General features: G+C 39.5%; 2 protein-coding genes across 2 annotated transcripts; one reads left to right on the top strand and one right to left on the bottom strand.

Annotated features, from left to right (window-relative positions):
• Positions 1–637: 637 nt before the first annotated feature.
• On the top strand, positions 638–17,140 carry LOC148905695 (neuroglian-like). The gene is made up of 5 exons (XM_089039855.1): positions 638–833; positions 11,814–12,236; positions 14,897–15,172; positions 15,916–16,173; positions 16,487–17,140. Exons 3-5 carry the CDS (start codon positions 14,992–14,994, stop codon positions 16,759–16,761), a joined length of 714 nt encoding a protein of 237 aa, XP_088895981.1. The 5' UTR covers positions 638–833; positions 11,814–12,236; positions 14,897–14,991; the 3' UTR covers positions 16,762–17,140.
• LOC148905696 (uncharacterized) lies at positions 9,687–10,316 on the bottom strand. Its single transcript, XM_089040607.1, has one exon. It carries the CDS (start codon positions 10,314–10,316, stop codon positions 9,687–9,689), a length of 630 nt encoding a protein of 209 aa, XP_088896733.1.
• Positions 17,141–17,605: the final 465 nt, after the last annotated feature.

The raw sequence follows: 17,605 nt of genomic DNA, 5'->3' as shown, positions 1-17,605 counted from the left end.
AACAGCTCAAATTTCCAAGGTCTCCTAGAAGCTCCCATATCGTGTGTGGAATGGAAAAAAGATATATGAGCTACATAGCATTAACATAGGTAGCCCAACTTAATATATTGTACTATGTTAAGTAAGGCGAGACCGTCAACTGAAGACGACATTTCTATGACAACTTTGTGAGTAGCGTGTATTTATTTGATTATGAAATCAAATACATTGTACAATTCAGACAAATGTATGCTTTTTAATATGGAATCGTTGGCAATGGTTTTGGTTTCAGCATTGCTTTTCCGTTCCTCAGGTAAGGAAATATGTTTTTTGGGGGGAGCACGTTATGACTAAACAAAAACAAACAACACGTAATAGAATAAGCTCATTATAATAAGCTGTTTCTAGAAGATGGATCATTCACTTGGCTACAATGGGATGATACAGTGAATGTTGTGGAAGGAGAAACGGCGAAGCTCAACTGGAGTGTTCGTATTGATTTTGGTAGACCATGGTTTGCAGTAAAGGTCTCAAGGAGTGCTACAGCCCTTGTTGGTGCTAGAGTTATAGAGTGATGATACAATTAAAATAATAATATCAGATGTAAAGCTAATTTAGGTACCAGGCTCCAATATACTGTATTCGTCTCTTCCGGCCAGTGATAATGGTAGCAGCCATAACTGACTATTAAACTGTTCTTCTAGACGGACGTTCACTTGAAGATTATTGAAGATCTGTAAGCTAGACGAGAGCTTTTATGATCAGAATAATCAACAGGCCATTAATTGGTATGCCTCATAACCAGCTTTGTTTATATCCTGTTCTAATCCTTGCTTACTTCCTACTGCCGTCTGGTAAGTGTTGAAGGCTTTGACACTGAAAGATATATAGATATCACTGTTCTGCATTCCAAATTTAATATAGATAATGTAGTGAACTGATGTGTGATTTGTTTACTCGTTCTGCGCAATATCTTTAAGCTAAGAAGTCCCAAGTTACGTATATCCATGAAGTGAATTGAAACCTAGTATAGCGTGACCTCCACATAGCTAAGTAATATATACAATATGAGTGGCGTGTTGTATACAATATTTAACATACTCAATAATTAGGAAAACACAATATATATTAAATCCCTGGAGAGTTTGATTTTAATGTGGAAGCACTTGATCAGTGTAATAGTCTGCTCTATGGATTATCACAATATTTTATCGAAAAACTTCAGCGAGTACAGAATACAACTGCACCAGACTTATCTGTAAAGTCGGCTATGGCGATCACAATACCCCTGTCCTCAATAAGACTTGCATTGGTTGCCGATCAAGAAGCTTATTTAATACGAGTTCCTAGTATTGACATACAAGCTTATCTATGCTTTAGGACCTGATTACTTATCTGAATTGAACTTATACGGGAAACTGTGAGAACCAGAACCAAGACTTTTGGTGACCATGCCCTTATGATGTGTGCACCACTTCTATGGAATGTTCTTCCCTCAGTTATCAAGGAGGCTGAATCTCTAGGCTTTTTAAAGCAAGATTACCGACTTATTTATTTGATTCCCTTTATAAAATTTAATAGACTATACTTTTAGGTTTTCCTTTTAAATTTTGTGGAGTTATATAGTTTTATTAGCATATTATAGGTTATTATCATTAGTAGTATTTTTTCTTAAGTAGTGTTTTAAAATTCGTATCTCCAAGCGGCCATGTAATGTTCTGTTTATTATATAGATATCGATGAAACTTAAATAAAACAAAAGCTCAAAAATTCTTTATTAAAATACGTTACCATGTCAACAGCGGTATCTTCACGTGTGAAAGATATGGTATCTTCCACTAGTGAAAGATATCAAGTTTTCGACACTAGAGAAAACCTGGTATTTCATCGATATCTATATAATAAAATAATATATTTATACAGACAGCTTACATACGTAAGGGTTCCGGTTGCTCCGGTTGGTACGTTGGTTTCGACGTCACGGTTCCGCCGGTCATTCCGGTTGTTCGGTTGTATCTGGCGTAATGGTTCGGTCGTTCAATTTTCCTGTGGTTCGATGTAACGGTTCGGTCGTTCCGGTCGTTCCGGTTGTTCCGACTTAACGGCTCCGCTGGTCGTTCGTTTTGGCACAAGCCGCGAAGGTCATCTGCGTAGGCGGCTAAATAACAGACAGTGCTGCGTGACTCTCTGCATAACGACAAAACGTGACATTTTGGACACAGGGAGCCCAATTTAAATAAAACTAAAACTGATTTTAAAATTAGTTCTATATCTTCACTGCATACTCATTACCTCATCGCAGATGGTTAATTTATGGGGGGGGGGGGGGGGGGGGGGGGGGGAGGGATCCGCGACAACTGAGGAAATAGGTATGTAATGAAGGTACATGTGGCGTGGTATGTCACCGCCACCAGGGGAGGTGGGTGAGTCCAAAAATGTATCCTTCCACGGAGTTTGATCTGTTGAAGTGACCACGCTCTAGATGGGAGCGTATATTTATATGACAGAGGCGCAAAGGATCATGGCTATCGATTATAAGCATGATCCCGTCGGAATCTGGGGGATACATAACTTTTAGCGATGCGTTCATTAATTATGCCGTGAAAATAAGCGATCTAAGCGATCTAAGCTTCCCGTTGAAGCCTGAAATCATTTTTTCAGGTCTTTCTTTACAGCGTTCGCTTAGATCGCATATTCACTGTGATGATCAAAATCAACACGGGCATCTATCACTATTAAAACCAATAATTTTAAATAAAATAATCGAAAATGTACAAAATTTGAAAGTTCAGTAAAAACTGCCTTAGGCCCTTCTGATCATCATGCGCATAATTTCTCATGTATGTACTGAGGATTTACGTTTCACTTTTGCATATTTTAAAAGTTCATGGGAAATAGCCTTTCTTGATTTTATATGCAAGTTCATTTTCTTGGTCCGTTCTGATCACATGGTTGAACTCATGAATTATTAATGACTTTGGAAGGCCAGTAGTATCTATCTTGTCCTCATAACGTTCATTTTATTTTATTATCCCAACTGCTACAGTAGGTAGTCGAAGTGGTTTATTTGGTGTTGACAAAAACTATGGCCTATACTACAAATAAGCTATTTTCCCTTCCCATGGTAGATGATGGACACACACTGACCATATCTCACCCATCCATTCATCCATCCACCCATCAATCCATCTCTACCTCCCTCCCTCTCTCTACCCATCCATCCATCCATCAGACCAGTCACCCAGCCACCCAGCGACCCATCCACCCATCCACTCATGCATCCACCCATGCATCCACCCATCCACCCCCCCCCTCCCAACCCACCCACCCACATAATAATAATAATAATAATAATAATAATAATATATTTATAACGCGCATATTTCATGTGGATATGTTCATATGCGCAGAAATTAACTATGCCATTCAATTTAATAAATTGGATAAAACGAAATATAGATATAACATAATGTAGTATAGTATATAATAATATATAATAATATAAATATATGAAATAAATAAAATATATAGTAAATAGCAATAAAGATGTATAAAATTCTAAATAAAAGCTAATTTAAAAAGGTATGTCTTAACAAGTGATTTAAATTTCCTGATACACAGTTCATTCCTGATTTCAACAGAAAGAGCGTTCCACAGTTTAGGGGCCGAAGATCGAAAAGCCCTGTCACCTAAAGTTTTTTTACATTTCCCACTAGCTGGATTTAGCAGAGTGCCCTTATGATTTCGGAGGTTATACCTAGAAACCTTACTTCCTGAAACCAAATCAGATAAATATTGTGGGGCTAGCCCACGTAAACATTTAAATGTTAACAGTAGTATCTTAAAATGAATACGATATCTAATTATAGGTAACCAGTGTAAATAAAAAAGAACTGGTGTGATGTGGCAAAAACGAGGAAGCCCTAAAAATAACCCTGGCAGCAGAATTTTGCACTCTTTGTAACTTATTTACATGAATATCAGGATGCCCATACAATGAACTATTACAGTAATCAATTTAACTCACTATAAAAGCATGGACCTAAGTCTCGGTAGAACCACGTGAAAGGTATTTCCTAATTCTTCTAATATTGTATAGATGGTAAAACGATAAACTACAAGTTTTCTTAATTTGTTTATGCATATTCAAGTGGGAGTCAAACCAGGCTCCCAAGTTTTTTTACAACAGAAGATTGGTTAATCTTGGATTCTCCAACTCGTAGATTGGTGACGTTCACTTTCTCCAGCTGTTGTTGGGTACCGATCACTAAGAATTCTGTTTTACCAGGATTCAGCTTCAGTTTGTCAGATAGCATCCATTGTTTAATGTCTGAAACACACGCTTCCATAGCACTCACAGCCAACCTCTCATCAGTATCGTCGCCAGGCTTGAAGGCCAGGTACATTTGTGTATCATCCGCATATGCGTGGGCTTGAGGCAGATGACTTTCAATAATTCTGAATAGCTTGCTTGAATACAATATAAACAGCAGAGGACCGAGGCAGCTGCTTTGTGGAACACCGTATTCCAGATCAAACGAATCAGAAACAACACCCTCAATGGTGACACGTTGACGTCCGTGTGACAGATATGACTCAAACCAGCTTAAGGCCATCCCTGATATGCCAAAATCAAATGAGAGGCGGTTAAGTAGAACGTTGTGATCTACTGTATCGAAGGCAGCACTGAGGTCAAGTAGGACCAACAAGGTTACGCATTGTTTATCCATGTTCATTAGGCAGTTTCAGTACTGTATCCCGGTCGATAGGCTGATTGAAGATCAGGTATCAAGCCATACTCAATCATGTAAGTATACAGTTGATCAGCCACTGCTCGTTCAGCAAGCTTTGATAAAAACTGCAAGTTGCTGATTGGGCGATAGTTCGTGAAAACTGTGTCAAGTCCATTCCGCTTCAAAGTTGGGTACACAAGAGCATCTTTCCATGAGTCAGGGAATTCACCAGTTTGCAGTGATGAATTCAGCATTTCAGTCAGAGGTGGTAAAAGTTCTTCCAAACAGTCCTTCAGTAAAGACGTAGGTAAAGGATCAAGAGGACAGGACTTCGTAGATGCTTTAGTTACAAGCTTTCTCACAGCATCCATATCAAGGACACTAAACTGAGAGAAAGTTGCATTCATTCCGAGAGAATCAGAAACCGAAGGCAAAGTCTGTTGAGCTGCACAGGTCATATCAAGCTCATCTCGGATGTCAGATATTTTCTTCACAAAGTAAGCTCCCATGTCATTTGCAAGAGACTGTTTATCACTATGCAGCGGGAATTGCATCTCATATTGTTGACCCAGCAACTTCTTTGTAGCAGAAAACAGTTTCCTCTGATCATCAGAATTATCGTTGACGAAATCAGTGTAAAATTCACGACGAACACTGTTCATAACATACGTTGTCCTATTCTTTAGAGCTTTAAATGCAGCTAAGTCAGTATCAAGTTTTGTTCTTCTCCACTTATAGCACGGATCTCATCAGTGAGCCATGGTACACGAGGGCGTATGACGACAGAACGGGTTAAAAGAGGAGCATGCTTGTCAAGCAAAGATGACAATGTCTTGTTGTAGGAGCTTACCAAGTCATTCAGCTGAGAAGGTGTCTGTACAATGAGTTTAGAAGCACGTAGATCATCTTTGAGAGCTTTTAGATCAATTGATTTCAATTTCCTGTAAGATACTGTGTTAGTAGTAGATTTTGCTTTGCACAGCAATAGACCAGAAAGAACTGTTGCATGATCAGAAAGAAAACTGTCTGATATAGGTGAATCCAAGATAATGTTATCAGAGACTCTTGTAATGATTAAGTCAAGGCAATGGCCATGGATTTGGGTAGAGGTGCGTACATGTTGCTTCAGGGCCATCGTTTCAAGCAAGTCAGATAATGCAGTAGCGTAAGGATCAGATGGGTCATCGATGTGTATATTGAAATCACCACAAATCAATATAGGTTCCGTACAAAGAACAAAGGACTCCAAGTAATCTGAAAATTCAATTGTTTCAAGACGTGTTCGTGTTGGTGGGGAAATAGTTATGCGTCTTTAATCAAACAATCACTTCTCTAAGTATCTAATTACAACTGCGTAAGCTAATATTGCAACATCTCCCCTTTTATAATGTTTGAAATACATGGCTGGGATGATATAGAAAGATTTTAAAGATTTAAAAAATAAATGACCAAACAAAATGGCTGACTAAACTACGAACTGATTATATGGATATTAAAGTTCAACTGTAACAAAATCAATGTCCTATAAATGTTCGGTAGTCAAGTAAACCGATCAGGTTTCTTAACCACTCTCTGACTTCTTCGCAGTACAGGTGGATTGACCGCGGGTTCTGACGCAGGTAGAACTTGAGGTGTCCTTGCACTGTCTGCCTCTGGTGATGCTTGTGTGTCACTAGCTGGTTCTTTCGGTGCTTCGTCGACGGGCTTTAAAAGCTGTCTGTTTCGGCGAAGTAACTCTCCGTTCGACTCAACTAGGTATGACCTGTCTGAGAGTTTCTCTTTACAGTTCCCTACTTCCCAGGGCTTGCCTCTCTGGTTTGGCGCTACTCTTACCTCTTGGCCTATTTCTAGGTCTGGTAGGACCTTTACATGTCTGTCGTAGTGACTTTTGGCTTTCTGGCGCTTAAGGTGGATTTTGGTTGTCACACCTTCCGCTACTTTGGGATACAGAAGGTTAGTTGCTATGGGGACTAGTGTCTTTGTTCTCCTAGACATCAAGCGCTGTACTGGGCTGCTCTGCATTCCTTGAGTGGGGGTATTCCGATAATCTAGCAAGGCTAACCACGGATCTTTACGGTCTTGCATGGCTTTCTTGAGCAGGCTCTTGGCTACTTTCACTGCTGATTCCGCCTTTCCATTTGACTTTGGGTGGTATGGCGATGAGGTGACATGTTTGAACTCCCAGTCTCTTGCGAATTCAGCAAACTCGTTGCTGACGTATTGAGGCCCGTTGTCGGATACCAGCACATCGGGTATCCCATGTCGACTGAACTGTTCCTTCAGAAACTTGGTAATGGATGCTGAGGTTGTATCTTTCAGAGGACTTATTTCTATGTAGTCTGAGTAGTAATCTACCAAGACTATATAGTCTCTGTTCTGCAGCGTGAAAAGGTCTGTGCCTAGTCTGCTCCAAGGTCTGTCGGGTATTTCGTGCGACTGCATTGGCATGCTGGGGTTACTTGGTTGATATTCTGAGCACACATGACAAGCCTTTACTGCATTTTCGATGTCGTGGTTCATTGCTGGCCAGTAAACGCGATCTCGTGCTTTCCTTGCACACGCCTCGATTCCTTGATGACTTGAGTGTAACCTCGCGACTACTTCAGATCTGAGGGCTCGAGGTATGATGATGCGTTGATTCTTGAATAAGATGCCGTTGTGGAGTGTCAGTTCCTCTCGGAAATGCCTGTAGTCTCTGATAGCTACTGGTACTTTGTCACGTACGTCAGGCCATCCTATTGGTATAGTATTCTTAAGTGACTGCATTATAGGGTCTTGCTCTGTGGCTTTTTGTAGTTGCGCTAACCTTTCACTTGTGACCTTTACATTGTCGAGGGGGTTGATTCCTTCTAGTTCTAGCGCAAATACTTGGAACTCGTCTCCAGGTTCTCCTTGGTCTGCGAGGAAGGCTCGTGAGAGGTGATCTGCCACGTACATTTGTTGTCCTGGCTTGTAAGTTACGTTTAGGTTGTATCGCTGTAGGCGTAATATCATCCTCTGTAACCTGCTGGGTGCTGCTAACAAGGATTTCTTGAAGATCGCTTGCAAAGGTTTGTGGTCTGATTCTACTGTTATCCGCTCTCTCCGTGTGATGTACTGGCTGAACTTTGCACAAGCGAAGACGATTGCAAGACATTCTTTTTCGATTTGTGCGTAACGTTGCTCAACTGGTGTGAGAGTTCGGGATGCAAACGCTACTGGTTGGCCGTTTTGAAGCAAGGTTGCTCCGAGGCCTTTCTCACTAGCATCACATTGGATAGTGACTTCTTCGCTCATGTCATAGTACTTGAGTACTGGATGCGCAATCACGAGTTGTTTAACTTCTGAGAAGGCTTTGTCGTGCTGGCGTGACCACACAAATCTTGCATTCTTTGTGGTTAGTTCACGAAGAGGCAGTGCGACTTCTGATAGTCGTGGGAGAAACTTGGAGAGATAATTTACAAAGCCTAGTAGGCTGAGTGTCTCTTGCTTGTTGGTAGGCTTTGGCATTTCGGTCACTGCTTTGACCTTATCTGGATCTGGCTTGAGTCCGGTGGATGACCAGATGTGTCCCATGAACTTCACTTCTTTTCTCCGCATGATGAGCTTCTTGCTGTTCAGCTTTAAGTTGATCTGTCTTGCTCTCTTGAGCAGACGTAGCAGATTTTCGTCATGGTTTTTGTTGGCTTCTGCTAATGTGTCACCGTAACCGACCACTAACATATCGTCGCGGAGCACTTCCACGCCTTCTAGGTCTCCCAGTCGCTCGTGTAGGGTGCTTTCGAATTCCTCTGGGGCTGAGCTGACGCCAAAAGGCATGCGTAGATATCTGTAACGGCCAAATGGGGTCCAAAAGGTTGTAAGCTTACTGCTAGCTTCGTCCAAACCGATTTGGTAGAACCCATCCTTTGCGTCTAACGTTGTGAAGACTTTGGCCTTGCCGAGTCTGGGTAGCATCTCGTCCATCGTAGGCATTTGGTATTTGGGTCGTTTGATCGCTTTGTTTAGATCTTTGGGATCCAAACAGATTCGTATCTCTCCAGGTTTGGCTACAACGACCATGCTGCTGATCCATTCGGTGGGTTCTGTCTCTTTGACGATGATTTTCCTTTTCTCGAGTTCAGCTAACTTTGTTTTGAATTGCTGGCGAAGCGTAACTGCGATTCTTCTAGGCGCGTGTTGAACTGGCGTGACATCTGGGTCAACTGCGATTGTAGCGTTACCAATGTTTCCCAATCCTTCGAAGACGTCTCGAAAATCTTTTAAGATACTTTCTTTAGTTAGGGGCAGAGTTCCGGTTTCTTGAACCGCGTGGACTTGATGATCGATGTTTAACTTGATTAGATCTAATTGTTGGCATGTCTCGGCTGATAAAATTGGTTTGTGGTTTCCGTTGACAACCTGAAATTTGAAGCAATGTTTTTCGTTGACCTTAAGTGTCACTTCACCTAATGTTTCCATGACTGATCCATCAAACAATCGTAGTTTGACATTGCTTTGCTTGAGCGTCGGATTACCGTCTTGGTTGATGATTGCTACATCCTTGTGGCTGATTACGTTACAGGTCGCTCCTGTGTCTAGTTGGCAGTCCAAATCCGTTTTATAACTGGAATTGGTGTTCATAAACTCAAGCTTTGCAAAAAGCTGCTTGCCCTTCGTTTTCACCGAACCAACTTCTTCAATCTTCAACGTGAATTCGTCGGATGAGTATTCTCCTTCTTCTGATTCTCCTGATTCAGCTGTCATCGCTTTGACATTGCTTGATCTCGATTTACACACAGACGCGAAATGGTTTTGTTTCTTGCACGTTTTGCATTCACGGCCATAGGCGGGGCAGTCTTCTAACTTGTGTTTCTGAGAACCACCACAGCGGTAGCACTTGTAACTGCTCGTTCGTCGACTTGTAGTTCGTTTACTGTCCTCGCTTGGCGTTTTGTGGGAACGTCTGTTGTTGTACTTGTCACTTGGCTTGCTTGGAGATTTAGGCTTCCGTTCTCATGTTTCATTGATTTCTTCGTTATTTGTCTTATCCACTAGACTCATGGCTTTTAACTGACTGCTAGCTAATTCACTTGAGCGGCAAATGTTGAGGGCTTTGTTGAGATCTAGACTGTCCTCTTTTAAAAGACGTAGTTTTGTTGCGTGTTCTCGTATACCAAGAACGAGTCGATCCCTGATAAGCTCTTCCGTTAACGGACCAAACTGACATGATGAAGCGCATTTTCTAAGGCGATTTACGTAGCCATCTACGGTTTCTTCTGGGCCTTGAGTACAGCTGTTGAACAGATATCGTTCGTACACCACGTTGCGCTTTGGTTTGAAGTAGGCTTCTAGCGCGTTTAAGCATGTGTTTACGTCGTTCTTTTCTTCGTCACTTAACTTGAGATTAAGGAATATTTGCAGACATTCCTTCCCCATCACAGAGCGAAACGTTGCTAGTCGTATCTTTGGGTCTTGCTGGTACAGTCCGGTTGCGACTTCGTAGTCCTCCCACTGTTGTTTAAAGAAGTCCCAATTGTTTACTTGATCTCCTTTGGTATTCATCGGCGTTGGTACCGGAAAATGCGACGTGAATATTGGTCCTCGTGGACCGCTGCTGGTCGAAGCTTCCTCCTTACTTGACATATTACTTCTTCAATGCCTCGGCAGTAGGAACTTGACGGTTTTTCAGCTACTTTGGAAGCGTTATTTCCAATCCCACTTCTGACACCATGTTTCAAGACGTGTTCGTGTTGGTGGGGAAATAGTTATGCGTCTTTAATCAAACAATCACTTCTCTAAGTATCTAATTACAACTGCGTAAGCTAATATTGCAACATCAATGATAAATGTCCCAGTGGACACAGGGTTGGCAGTAAAATAAGGAGGTCTATAGATGATAGATAAACGCAGATGTGATGATTGGGCACTCGATAAAGTCCATTCGGCAACCTCAAAAGATTGACGGTTAAAAGAGTCTATATTCTTCACAACGATGTCAGAACGACAGACCAGCGCAATTCCGCCACCTTTTCGTCCAGATCTTAGAGAGTCGAATCCATCTGGCAGACATTCAGCTTTAGCAGCAGAGTCAAACTCATTAAACCAAGTTTCCGTAAGTGCAGCCAAGTCAATTTTTTTCTCACATAGATAGTCAGCAAAACAAGCAGTTTTGTTCTTAATTGACTGAGCATTCTATAAACAAAAATTAGTGAATTTATTAGTAGCAACAGCGGCCGCTTGGGAAATAGAAGGTTGAGAGTCAATTAGGTTGTTTGCATTCCTTTCTTCTGGTTCAGTGGCTATCTGTTGAGAGTTTGAATGATCAAAACATTCAAAATTTGAGGAAACCACTGTCCTCTCTGGAGTTGAATCAACTTTAGGTCGTCCACCACGACCTCCCCTGAAACGCTTCAAAATTTCAGCCTGTTTTAAAGAGTTCCAGACTGGTTTAGGCACAGGTTTAACTTCATTCTCAGAACAATGGCGGGAAATTTGAAAATCACTCAGTGACGGAGTTTTCCACCAAAATCGCAGATCAAGCAGTTGATTCCTTGAATATCCCATGGTATCAAAACAGAAACTTGTTAGAATCCAACTAGCTGAGGTTTGACAATATAAAACGATGTAAAAACGGAAAAAAACTAAAACATAAGTAAGAGCTCAGCGAAGTCAACCAACCGGCGCCATATGCTCTCGATACATAAACATAAACATAAACATCGTCTCCCATTCATGATCAAGTTTCAATATGTTCTCAGTTGGTAAAATATCTGTTTTTCTCTATTACTAAAATAGTGCGTGAAATCTTCAGATGTGAATATATTACATGATGTCTTCTCACAGTTAAGATAACCCAATTGTTATGAATTCTTAGGAATTGCGCTCATTAAATAGTGAAAATTCAATAAAATTGCATTTCACCGATAATAGTTTATTAAACAGAAAATAACATGGCTGCTTGGAGATACGGATTTTATCTTCTCTTGTTGAAAATATGTTATTTATTCGCTACCATCGCTAGTACCCTGGTAAAATATGACCTTAACACACGAAGACAAAATCCGTATCTTCGCGAGGCCATGTAATACTCTCCATTTGTTAATGTTCCAACGTGATCAGAAGTTTCACTTTTTTTTCCAGATTGCTTTCAGTTTATTGAAGTCAGTCAGAATCCACTTGTTGTTATCATTGGCCACAACAGTACAGATGTCAAGCTGCATTGGGAGTTTGACCTGGATGCAGGTGATCATTTTAACAGTCTCGCCATCAACAGATACAAAGATGGTCAGGTTGATCAAACAAAGGTGGAAATGGCAAGTTAATATTCCAGTGGTTTTACCAAGACTAATGATGACACTCTGTATGCTCTAAATGCAAGTGGTGTTTCACCCAGAGGGTTTGCTATTTTCTTGATCAAAAACGTACTTCTTCAAGATCCTAACAAAGATGGCACCAAGTTCGATCCCCTCGCCCCTTATGTAACATATGTATACAGGCTTACTATTACAATTCCAAACCTGCGACCAACTACCAGGGAAAATAAAATTGAGCTACAAGTTAAGGGTAAGTACATTTCGTAAAAAAAGTTTTATTAAAAGAGACCCTTAATGAGGAATCACACCTGTCTATACTCTTCAGTTGTGTTTTTCACTAGAGCTCCAGGTTTTTTTTTCTTTTTTTCTTTTTTTTGTTTTTGTTTTTTGTTGTTTTTTTGTTGTTGTTGTTTTTTTTGTTTTGTTTTTTTTTTTTTTGTTGCTTTTTTTCTTTTTTACTTTGAAATTTGAATTACCAATCTATTTTACTTTATCTTGAACTACCTAGTCTCCTACGCAGCTAATATTAATCTCTCACGCAACGCTCATGAGCGTTACGTGACGACACTAATAGCGGTTGTGTCGGAGAGTAGGACTACCCAGATCATCGATAAATGATTGCCAGAATAGGTCCTTTGCAGTTTAAGTGTTTGTTCTGGTGAGCAAAATGTTTTATTTTATTTTAAATTGGTGATTTTAAAATAACTGAGTTCTAACGCGCGCTCTGATTGGTCGAAAAGCCATTTTACGTGAGAGTATCTAAAATGCTCACGTCATCATATTTTTTTCAGAAAGTTTTTCACTCTTCTCAAAGCGACAATCGCAGCAGCTTTTCCGGGTTGTTTAGTTCTTGTGCCATCGAAAATATAAGCATTACTTTTGAAAAATAACCGTTAAGAGAACAATATTCATTGTACTTTTTCAAGCGAATTCTTTACGCGCTTCTTGAACGCTTGAACAATCTACTTAACTTATCTCCCTTTTCTCCGTGTTTTCTCCAATTTTGTCAAACATTGTGAATATCTTTTTCATATTTCCTTATTAAAGTAATGAGGTTTAAAAAGATTTGTGCTTTTTGATGTTTTAAATCTAATTTTCTATCTTTCTCTTGACTTAAGGAATTTAAACAAAAAAGCTGTCGACAACATGGATACAACTTCATAAAATTTATCTTTGTTTTTTTAACTTAAGCTTATAAGTCAACAAATTATTTCGCATCCCCCCTCCCAAAAAAAAAAACCACTAAACAGGCCGAGTCTATTTAAAGATCTTACTAGCTTCAGAATCTGTTTGCCTATATCGAGTACGGTATTTGCACTTATACTTTGCTGCTGAAGTTCTTAGAGACCATTTCTCTAAGCATACGAGTCTAAATCCTGGGTGTAGCGTAAAACAATTTGGTGGCTGGGGCACGTCCGAATCCAATGCAGACAAACCAAACATTAGTTTGTCCATCTGCACTAGACCCGGCACGCGCGAAATTCCACGTCCAAACCGGGCCCAACACGTTAAAACAAATGGGAAACTAATTTGTAAATATTAAATAAAAGGAAAACTAATTAAAAGCTAGTCTAAAAAGGTAGTTCTTTAACAACGTCTTGAATCTATTAAAATGTCTCTCGTTACGTATCTCTTGAGGTAAAATGTTAAAATATATCCTATGAAAGATTTTACTTACCAAGCTTCAGCAGGGTCAATTCCCGCGAGTCTCCTAACTAACTCTTCCTCCTTCTCTTCTCGATCTTTTGTTTCTTTGTTGTACTGTTCCAGGAACTCAGTGTCTGCAAGTGGTTCTTTATCGTAAGCATATGGCAACTCGACCTCGCTGTTGATATCAAATGCTTCTTGTTCTCCGTTTCCTTCATCTTCGAACGCATATAAACCGGGAATAAAGTTATATTCCGAGTCGTCTTGACTGTTTTCAGAGTCTGTGCTGCTGCTATCGCACATAGTTTTCGATAAGTTTTATTTGATGCAAGCGAGCTAGTCTACTAAACGCCAATTCTATATACGCTCCCTGGTAGCCTGATAAGTCCCTAGCTTAACTAGCGCCAGTCCCCTGTAGTGCGCAGTTTTTTGTGAAAAAATCGATATTTAAACGCTCATAAAAGAGAGAGGAAATGTTTAAAGCCAAAATTTATTTCGAAAATGTCTTTTTAAAACGTCTCTATTTTTTGTAAAAATGATGGCTTCTGAAGCCTTATAAGCACTTTAAAGCAAATCCAATTCTGTTGGCTGTTGATAACAAAAGTTCAATTGACAAATTTCAAAGAAGCCTTTGTTCATTCAACTCGATTTTTTCTCCAATGTTTTTAAAGTCGTATAAATTCACTTCAGTACAAGCAATCAAAAACATAAGCAGCAGCTTTATCTTCAATGTAATTATCCTAGTACTTTTGTCTCCTCCACGCGTCGTGGTTTGCTACGCTTCTCTCGTGTTCTCTCAACATCCCGCGTGTTTAGATCAGAGTATCTAACATGGAAAACTGTTTTAAAATTGTTAATTCTTCTTAGCTACTTGTTAAGAACTGGATGAAACGATGTGTAACCAGTGTGTCACGAAATGCAGTTTTATTACGATCTCTCGAAACAGGTTGTAGAAAGTGTGTTTGCTCACCAGTATATTTCACCCATGGGGATCAAGATGTTCATTCATTTGCCCTCAGTGAATTAATCAGCACGTGATTACTAAGCTGCAAAGGGCCTATTTACCGGTCCACGTATTGGCTTGGGCTACATAAAATGTGATTTGCTACTGTGTTCCCAACATTAGAGACTGCGTAGTACAGTGCACCTTTCAGAAGCTTTACATATTTCCCTAAAATAAGATCTGTATATTTTATGATTTTAAAGCGGCAAAATGATTGTAGTACGGTTATTACTCAAATATCCTATTCGACTTAATTCCAGTCTCTCCCAAAATCACCGCACTCTTCTGTCAAGGCTGTGAAAGTGCTATCGAGAACCAAACCATCACCTTGTTGTGTAATGCTACTGGTAAACCCATGCCAAACATCAGATGGATGAAGAATGGAGAATATTACAATGGAGGTAGTTCAGTGTCAAGTTCAAACAACGCGCTTGTCTTCCAACAAGTAGCAATAAATGACAAAGGAAACTATACCTGTATTGCTGACAACGGGGTTGGTAATCCAGACAGGAAGTCATTGACTTTATTCGTTAAATGTAAGTAGGATTTAATATAAGCAACATAGTTTTTGTTACGCCATTTAGTACAAATTAAATCTAGACTGTTTTCTAATTAATGCAGGACTGCGTGTTGTGGGTTCTTTTCCCATCAAGGTTGGGGATTTTTCCACCGAAATATTTGAAGAGCAATGGTCGAAATAAGTTTGAAATATTATTGTTTGGTTCCTTTAGCACTACAACGTATCTTTACATAGTTGTCTATTGTTTTCTAATTACTATTAAAAACATGGAATATATATTGTTTGTTTTAAAGTACTGTAAGTATGCAAGCAATCCATGCACGCATCCCGAGCAGCAACCTGAAAATAGCGCGTTCTGTAATCTTAAAATACTTGTCTATCGGATAAACATTTTCAAGCTAGTGTAATGCATGAGCCAACCACTGACTGATGCTTTCAAGCTCGATGCCTGTTACAGTAAATGGCATTCATTTATTTTGCCAGAGCTGTTAAAGCATAAGCTGTTATATACCCCTTGCATATGACGTCAGAGCAGCTAAATTTGGGGGGAAAACAAAAGAATCATGAGAATTGGAAACCTACTGTTATGTCCTCCAAATTGAGCTGCAAGGGGTCTATAGGTAATTGAATTTGGTGGAATAAAATGAAAAAATGAAAAAACGAGAAAACTTTGAAACTCTAGTGCCTAGTGCACTTGCATTCTCCTACGCAATGACGCACCAACTCATTACTTATTTTACTCACATAATGTTATTTCAGATAAACCTACGAATACTTTGCTCTCTCCAACCAAGTTGGATGTATGTGAGAATAAGAAAATTACTCTCAATTGCACGGCTGATGCATATCCATCAGTCAAGAACTACTCGCTGTACAATGGAAATACTTACATTGGATCAAGCAGCAGTGGACAGTTTACTACAACAGCAAGATCATTGGGATGGAATAAGTTTTGTTGTGTTGCTTCGAATGAAATAGGAAGTAGTCATTGTGCCTTTTCTGAAGTATATGTACTGGGTAAGTGAAATGATACGGGTTGGTATGCATACTTCTTATCCCGCCATACTGTAACGATATTTAACGGGTGTCATTCAACATGAGGCCGATATTTTTTTAATCAAACGATTTCATGTATTTTAGGTTTGTATTTTTTTTTCTTTTTTTTTTTTCATATAACCAATCATCATTGGGGTCATATGTCCCAGTACCATGGTATATTACGTATAGATGTACAAAACCACATAAAGTTCTTTGTATATAGAATACCTCGCTTTGGCTTCCAGTTGTTGCTCGGTCTTTTTAACCAAGTAACATTTTCTCCTAATTTCAGAGCCACCAAAAGTCACAGGTTGTCATATTAATGGTTCTCTAAATGCAAGCCAACCAGTCGTTGAAGGGGATGTGGTAATAGTGAGGTGCAATGGATCTGGAAGTCCTCCAATTACTAGAAGATGGGTCAAAAGTGGACGCGTGTGGAATGGGAATGATCTTACATTTAATCCAATACATCGCACAGATGCTGGATCCTACAAGTTTATTCTAAACAATGGAGGCGAATGCAAGGAGGCAGCACAACACATGAAGATAACTGTTTATTGTAAGTAAACAGACATTCCATTTTTCATTGGGATGGAGATCAATGTCACTTGATCACATATTATAAAATAACTTAGATCTTACGCGCCCTTTCATCCTAAGTGCCCGACGAAATGTCAGAGACTCTGGGAAGTACTGTTAGCGTAGTGGTGAAAGCGCTCGCCTCTCATCGATGCAACCCGGGTTCGAGTCCCGCCGCTCTCGTCTTATGTGAATAGAGTTGTTTGTTTGTTCTCTCCTGTGCCTCAAGGGTTTTTCTCCGGGTTCTCCGGATTTTCCTCCCTCCTCAAAAATCAATTCCTAAATTCTAAGTAAACAGTCAAAGCATTGCGATGAAGCTTGTATGCTTGTTCTAAATTAGGTTATTTTTCATTGGAATGGAAATCGATGTCACTTGATCACATTTTATAAAATGAAATAAAATAAACAATAAATAAATAATAATAATATTTTAAAATAAAATATTGTTAGAGTGTTGATCATCACAGTGAATAAGCGATCTAAGCGACCTCCGCAATAATATAATAAAGTATTATAAAATATTATAAAATAACTTAGATCAAACGTGCGCTTTGATTGGTAGAAATGCTATTTGAGATTAGAGTGTGTACTGCCGAGCGCGCTTTTCTGTTTTGTTTTTTTTTCGTTTCGTTTCGTTTCGTTTTGGTTTTTGTTTGTTTGTTTGTTTTGTTTTTGCTTTTGCTTTTGCTTTTGCTTTTGCTTTTGTTTTTGCTTTTGCTTTTGCTTTTGCTTTTGCTTTTGCTTTTGCTTTTGCTTTTGCTTTTGCTTTTGCTTTTGCTTTTGCTTTTGCTTTTGCTTTTGCTTTGCTTTGCTTTTGCTTTTGCTTTGCTTT

The sequence above is a fragment of the Actinia tenebrosa genome, unplaced genomic scaffold, assembly GCF_029948245.1.
Source record: "Actinia tenebrosa isolate PJP-AT-01 unplaced genomic scaffold, QUT_ActTen_1.0 PGA_scaffold7__59_contigs__length_16204524, whole genome shotgun sequence".
NCBI classification, from domain to species: domain Eukaryota; kingdom Metazoa; phylum Cnidaria; class Anthozoa; order Actiniaria; family Actiniidae; genus Actinia; species Actinia tenebrosa.
Note: the sequence above shows the minus strand (reverse complement) of the source record. Positions and strands in the feature narration are given on the sequence as shown.